The sequence below is a fragment of the Phalaenopsis equestris genome, unplaced genomic scaffold (assembly GCF_001263595.1).
Source record: "Phalaenopsis equestris unplaced genomic scaffold, ASM126359v1 Scaffold000609, whole genome shotgun sequence".
NCBI classification, from domain to species: domain Eukaryota; kingdom Viridiplantae; phylum Streptophyta; class Magnoliopsida; order Asparagales; family Orchidaceae; genus Phalaenopsis; species Phalaenopsis equestris.
In genome coordinates this window covers 1,469,640-1,477,557 of record NW_018165049.1, presented here as the reverse complement: position 1 = coordinate 1,477,557, position 7,918 = coordinate 1,469,640, and the positions used below count along the sequence as shown (strand labels likewise).

The window sequence follows — 7,918 nt, the reverse complement described above, 5'->3', positions numbered from 1 at the left end:
CCCTTTAGGTTTGCATAAAAATTTGAAATCATTCCTTAATATTTTTAAAGTTTGTGCAAATATTATGACTTTGAAGTATAAACAAAGTTTAATTTTGACTTTAAAAAGAATCTCATTTTGCTCGCTAACAATTGTATTGTGCATTTAATGGTGATTATGCATATCAAGTCTTTATTAAATATTTAAAAATATCATTTATGTTCATATTTGACTCTTTTTATGTATTTCAAATAAAACATATAATGACGTGTTTGTATTAGGACATAAGAATTATAGTAAATCATGTTTAAGCATGATTATAAATTACAATTTTACTTAAGCTTGAAATCAAAGAGAAGACCAGGCACATTAATCAGTGTATTGATAACTATTCATATATCTTTAAATGTCTCATGCACATTTGACTTTATTCTATTTAAAATGATTTGAATGATAATCTAAATGACTAGCTCATATCTTACAACATGTTTTTTTTATGTCATTTTCTTAGTCCAAATCAGTTTGAAAGTCATCCAAATTTTAAACTAATTTTGCGAGTTAAACAAATTCAATTTTAAGTTATTTTACAAGTTCAAAATGTCCATTTTTGGAATTAGTTTAGTAAATCTAAATGGTTCACATTTAAATCAATTTATAAGTTCAAATTGCCCCAAATTTTCAGTCATTTGTAAGTCTAAATCACCTGAAATTTTGGCATCCTTGTCATGTCCTTAGCTTATGGGTAGGAGTGTTAAAAAACCTGCGAACAGCTCGTGTTCGGCTCGCCAAGGTTTTAGTGGTATTTTTTTATAATATGGTGAAATACTTGTGGTATTTGGGTTGTATTATGACAGTATTTTGGTGGTATTATAGTGACATAATAATATACCAGTATAATATCATAAATATACCACCATAATATGACCTAAATACCACTAGTTTATCATCATAATATAACAAAAATACTATGATAATATTAACATAATATCATCATAATACAATCAAAGTACCAGTAGTACACAAACAAAATATCACAACTATACCAGTATAATATCACCAAAATACTACTAGTATACTACGAGAATATCACAAAAATATCACCAGAACTCTACTAATATATTATCATAATACTATTATAATACCATAAAAATACCACCAAAATATCACTAGAAACCACGAAAATACCACTAGAATACCACTAGGATAATATCATAATACAATTAGAATACCACAAATATACTATCATAATAACATTAGAATATCGCTAGAATAATACTAGTATACCACACTAAAATATTACAAGAATACTACCAGAATATTACCATACCAGAATATCACCAGAATACTATCAAAATACCACCATAATACAACTAAAAAACCATTAGAATATCACAAAAATACCAACAAAATATCAGTATAATACAAATAGAATACCACAAGTATACTACTATAATATCACCAGAAAATCACTAGAATAAATATATTATCACAATAACACTAGAGTATCACAAATATACTACTACAATACCAGTAGAAGTCCACCAAAATATCACCAAAATACCATCAAAATATCATAATGCAACTCATTTTTTTATGCACATGCAGTCTCCAGGTCGGGTGGCGCAAAAAATAGTTTTTTCATGTTTTTTTAATTCATAAAAATAGGTGCCACCACTTTATAAATGACGATGTATTATTAAAATCCAGACACAAAATTGCATCAAACGGCATATTTTCTTCTAACATTTGTGATATAAAAAGAATAGCCAACGTAAGACATAGACATGGGCCAACAAAAAGGCGGAAAGGGAATCACGAGGAAACAAGCTTGTGCGAGGGAACGAGAGGTGGGATAACGAGATAAGTGTGCAAGGAGAAAGATAAGAGGCGAGTAGTGAGCATAACATCGAAATGAGATGTAGCTGGAGGAGAAAGATGGAAATTTTGGAAGTCTCGTGTGCTTTGATCCCGTCTCTACCTTCTCATTAGCCCTATTCGTGATTGTATTTGCCCAAACAAGGGAAGATAGGTGTGGCCTGAAGGAAGCAGGAGATGGGGAAGGGTTTCTGCGCAAAAACAAGAGAATAAATTATATTTAATTAACTTGATGTTAATTAAATATAATTAAATTTAATTGACAACATTAATAATTTTTAATAGCTTCTTAAGCTAAAAAAACAAAAAAACAAAAAAAATCTAAGATAAACGGTTTATGGCAGAGCATATTTATTTCCAAGAGCTATTTCTTAAGCTTTAAGTCCATAAACTGTACAGATGAATCCTTTTAAAATCAAATGAATGTAAACTTCTTTGCAAATTTATTTTCGATCACCTTATAATAATTATAAAGGTCGGCCTTCTCCTTTTTTTCCACATACAAAAATTAGAAAGCAGACCTCTCATGAAAATTAAATGCTATATTTTTCAATATAAACAATAAATAGAAATAATCAGCACATACTAGCAGGAAATTAATTAGGTGAAGGAAGGAAAGCTTTGGATGCTATAAACAGGTATAAATGCTTGTTTCAGACCACAATCTCTTCTGAGGCATCGTTCCGTATGTTGCCAGTCAAATTTCTCCTGCCAATGTCGAAATATGAAAAAAGTGGATAAAATAATAAGATGCTAACAAATATAAAGGAAATTCAAGATGAAGGAAAATGGAAGGAGATTACTGGCAAGGTTTTACGGATAATCATCTGTTAATTCTGCTTTTAAGATGAATAATTAAACTAGTGTTAAATTTATTTTTGGTTTTTGATTTCTAGACCTAACAATTCATACAAATTAGGCTGCAATAACATTTTAAAAAATTTGATTATAAAAAAAATGTTTTCTAAACAAACTTGAAAAATCGAAACTCCAAGTATTTGATAAATTTTTTAGGGGGAGAGAATTTTGGATTTTGTCATTCTCCTCGGGTAGTGGAATCTATAATTATCCTTTCGGAGTTTGGCTTCAGATGTTGATAATGGGCATCTGTCTTGTTTAGTTGTTTGGATGAGAATCTGGATTTTAATTATTTTGAAGTTTTATCTTTTGAGTTTTAATTTAAATTTGGATGGAGTTGATCATATGACAACTTGGTTTACTGGCCCGGTGATTTAGAAGTCTAAAAATAGAGGATCTAAGTCATGCAATTTATTAACTTCGACTAAATGAAATCTCTTTCTAAAAGTCAATCGTGCGCGTGATTACTTGATTAGAGGGAAGTCACTTTTTTTTTACTTAAATTAAGCTTGGTTTTGCTTATTTTGGTACTTTCGGTTCTTATCCTTAACTCACCATATATAACATAAGGCTCGAATTTGGATTTGAATCAGATTTAAATTTGAACACTTTCAGATCCTTCGACTTAATAATAACTCCACAAATATATGATGTTATTCCTCATCAGGAATAATTTAAGTTTGAAATAAACTTTTAGATATGTTTAGTTGTTCCCCAACCCCACACAATAAATAAATAAATAAATGAATAAATAAAAAAAAATACACACATAGTAGATAGATATATTTCTCCTTTTGTAATTATGAGGAATATGAAATCAAATTTCCTAATACAACAACAAAACAACAAAACAACAAAACCTTTCTCCCACTAAGTGTGGTCAGCTACATGAATCCTTTTCTCCATTGCGCCCTATTTAGTGTTCTTTTTCATTTAATTCTAATAAATTAAGATCATTTTTTACACAATATGGTCAAGTCTTCCTAGGTCTACCTCTGCCTTTCTTAACATAAGTCGTATCTAAAACATCTGCTCCTCTAATGGGATCATCATATGGTCCAATTTAATTTGACCAAACCATCTAAGACAACCATCTAAGACGACAACTCTCTAATTTTGTCCGTCACTGGAGCTACACCAACCCTATCACAGATATATTCATTTTGCATTTTGTCTCTAAGTGTAAAGCTACTCATCCACCTAATCATTCTCATCGCGACAACACTTAACGTAGTATTATGCTTCTCTATTAAAGGCCAACATTCAGTGCCATAGAGCATTATAGGTCTCACCACCATCTTATAAAATTTTCCTTTCAGTTTAAGTGGTACTTTTCTATCACATAATATGTCCAAAGCATTCCTCCACTTCAATCAACCAACTTGAATTCTACTAATAACATCCCCATCAATATCACCATCACTTTGAACAATAGACCCAAGATATCTAAAGCATTCACACCTTCTAATAATTTGATCACACATAGTTACATTTCTGTCACTAGAGCTACTACTAATAAAATTACATTCCTTGTATTTAGTTTTAGTTCTACTCAAACGAAGGCTTTTAGACTCCAAGGTAGACCTCCATAATTCAAGTTTTCTTGAGCTTTTTTTCTCGTGTTATCCACGAGAGGGATATCATCATCAAAAAGCATACATCAATGTACATCCTCCTGCGTAAGTGTCCAATAAGAGAATCCATAACTAAAGCAAAAAGACATGGGCTTAAAGCAAATCCCTGATGTAAACCAACAGAAATAGGGAAATATTTGGTCAATCCTTCTTCTATTCGAACAAAAGTAACAGCTCTTGTATACATATCTTTAATGACTAGAATATAAGTCATATCAACATTTTTCTTCTTAAGAACTCTCCAAAGGATATCTCTTGGAACCTTATAGTAAGCTTTTTCTAAATCAATATAAATCATATGTAGATCCTCCTTATTATCTCTGAACTTCTTCATCAAATCTCTCAATAAATGTATAGCTTCCATAGTAAACTTGCCCAGCATAAATCCAAATTGATTATGAGAAATTATTGTAATATGTCTTAACCTATGTTCAGTTACCCTCTCCCATAATTCTAAAGTACGACACATCAACTGAATTCCTCTATAATTTGCACACTTTTGTGCACCCCCTTTATTCTTAAAAATGGAGACCAAAATACTATTCCTCCATTTCTCAGACAACTTTTTAATTTTTAAAATAAAATTAAAGAGTTTAGTAAGCCAAGAAACTCCCAAATCTCCTAAATATTTTTGTACTTGAATTGGGATATTATCAGATCTGACAGATTTTCCACCTTTGATTTTCTTTAAAGCCTGCTCAGTTTCTTTTTTACTAATGTGACGGTAAAAATGAAATATTTTATTATTATTAGCGATATTAAAATCACTAAGGTCGATCGTATTTTCTGACAAAACATGACAAATTTTCTAATAATAAAATTTAATTTAATTTAATCTATTTTATTTATATTTGTTTAAAAAAATCAATCTTAACCCTAAAAATGAGATGTTTGTCCCTTAAATATTGAGGTAAGGGGAGCCTTAAGAGGTGCCACACATGTTGTGAGGTGAATGTCTTGCAAGAGAAACCATAAAGCATATGTCTCATTGTGAAAATTCTTGCAAGGCATTGAGATGGATCTTATATTATGCAAATTTAAATCATAATCCCACCAGAATTTGGCTCCAATTTAGAAGAAAAGTTATGCAAACTAAGAAAAGTTATTGTATGGGTTTAAGAAATCTCAAAGAACATGACTTAGAATGTTCACCAAGAAAAACTTGAATCATACATTATACATTATCTATAAAATGTTCAGCTTAAAGGGGAGTCTTCGCACTATTGACTTATTGTCAATATGGCCATGATAGTGATTTAGAAGAAACAGAAGGTTAGGAAAAAGGAAATTTCGAGATTTGATTTTAAGTATTAGTAGCAGAAGTACTTTTTCAGCATTAAGTTTGCTTGCTCTCAAAATAAAATCTTCACATCACAACAAAAAACGAATAATAGACCTTAACATAGAAAATATATAAGTTGGAATGCAAATCGATAAAGAGCTCCATAAAATTAAATTAACTTAAAGGAGCTCTAAAAGACGGAATAGTAGAAAAACCCTCTTCTAAAAGACGTGGACTTGTTTACTTATTGCGTTCTAGACCCGACATTGCCTGTGTTATGAGCCAATTTATGCATAATACTAAAGAATCACATCTCACGACAATGCATCAAATTTTATAATACACTAAAATAGCATTAGGTAAAGAAAGCTTATTAAAAAATGTAAGGGATATGACACTAAAGCTTACACAAAGATTGAACATGCAGAGAGGATGGTTGATGAATGGTGAAATTCCGTATGTTGCACATACTTAGGAGACAAACTTAGGACTTGAGAAGTAAGAAAAAAATAAAATGTAGCAGAAAGATCAGTGCAAAAATTAAATTTTGATCTCGGCATATTGCTATATCTAAAAATTATCCTGAAAATCTCTAAAATTAAATGAAAAGGCCCTACAAAACTATTGTGATAAAAAATCTGTAATCAATATGACGTACATCCCGAACAAAATAATTGTACTAAGCATGTTAAATTTAATAGACTGTTAATTGAAAAAGGTTGGGCAACTTTCTTATTTGTATGCCACTCATTGCGACAGGTGACTAGCTTCTAGACAACCTCACAAAAGATTACTAGGAGTAGATCTTCAAAAGTTGTCATAAAATTTTGGAGTGGATAATATCCATTCAGCCACACGGAAGGGGAGTGTTAAAAAACAATAGAAACCGTGCCTGCGATCAGTCCAGTCCGCCACCCAGTAAACCCACACTAGTCCACTGTCAATTCCAACCTCCTAGAAATCTGTTCTAGCAGCCTTCCTCCTAGTAGTCCGCCTGCCAGCCAGCTCATGGCGGCTTCCATCGTCAATTCTAGTCTCCTAGAATTCCACCTCCTAGTTGTCCATGTTTGATTGCCACATCATTAATCTACGTGATCATTGTTGACACCTCACCAATCCATGGGTTGTTCAATTGTAATTAAAATTTGTAGCTAAGTTTCAGGCCCTAAATTTTATCCATTCCCTATCAGAGGTTTATTAAGATTTGGATAAATTAAGCATAAATGGAGCAAAACGCTCAAACCATCTCTCCAATCTTTGTCAACAAATTACATGATTTAGGAGAAGAATGAAGTAAAATTGAGTTGACCAATTAAACATAAATAAGAAACAAATAGAAGAGATAGCTTTCTACCTTTGGCCCTTCTGTGAGGCTTAAAATGAGGAAAGAGACCAAGAATATGCTCTGCCATAAAGTCATGCCGTGTAAGAATACCAACAATTGGAGGCCTCTGTAAAAACAAACAAATATCAGCTACGACAAGGGCATAAAAAACATTTAGATGTACTTTTAAGCGACAGAGTACAGTGAGCGTATTCATCTCTTATACACACATTAAAATAAAAATAAATAACACATTATTGGACGTTAAATCTTGTTCAATTAACAATGATCAATTTTAAGCTAGTAAAATAATTGCCGCATAAAATTTTATTTCAGTTCAAAATGCATGTATGAGATCTTCAAAAGAATTTCTCTTATAAGATAATTTACAAAATAAGTTATAATAAAACTTTAATTTGACATAATCCCTGTATTTTGAAAAGTCAAAAAGTCAAAAGAAAAAACTCAACATTGGACCACCAGTAGAATGTCCCTTGGTCGAAATGAAATAGTGTGCCAAGTAACTCAAATCTACACCAGTGTACTAAAAAACTTATTAAACTGTGAAGCTCAGCCAATTAAAACAAAGATTCTCCAAACACCAAGCTTTCAAACTGTTGTGAGATATGTACTTCCTGACATAGAAATGAGACGAAAAAGAACACAAGCAAACACAGATCGTTTACGTGGTTCGATCCAACTGGATCTACGTCCACGGAAGAAAATCAATCAAATAGTTCACTAAGGCAAAAGAAATGGAGAATACATAGCTTATACATAGAGATGAGTCCTCATCTTCCTTCTATGACCTCCCTCTCAAGCGACACCTTGATACAAGGTCTCAAGATGCTCTCCTCCTCTCTAGCTCTCTAGCTATTCTCTCCTCCTTTGCGGTAGCTTAAGATCTCTTCCCTTGCTCTCCTAAGCCTCACACCCTCTCTATTTATAGAAGCAAGAGAGTGGTAG

General features: G+C 31.7%; 1 protein-coding gene across 3 annotated transcripts in view; it reads right to left on the bottom strand.

Annotated features, from left to right (window-relative positions):
• Positions 1–1,694: 1,694 nt before the first annotated feature.
• LOC110029877 (chloride channel protein CLC-c) overlaps positions 1,695–7,918 on the bottom strand; it is a 21,178-nt gene continuing 14,954 nt past the window's right edge. Inside the window, exons 7-8 of one of the 3 annotated variants that reach the window (XM_020732361.1) lie at positions 6,983–7,079; positions 1,695–2,045 (exon numbers count right to left, since the gene is read on the bottom strand). In XM_020732361.1, coding sequence (XP_020588020.1) covers positions 1,954–2,045; positions 6,983–7,079 — 189 coding nt within the window. In that variant the 3' untranslated portion in view covers positions 1,695–1,953. Of the gene's footprint in view, positions 2,046–2,200; positions 2,563–6,982; positions 7,080–7,918 lie in introns of those variants that run through there. The other 2 variants (XM_020732360.1, XM_020732363.1) reach the window with 2 other exon arrangements.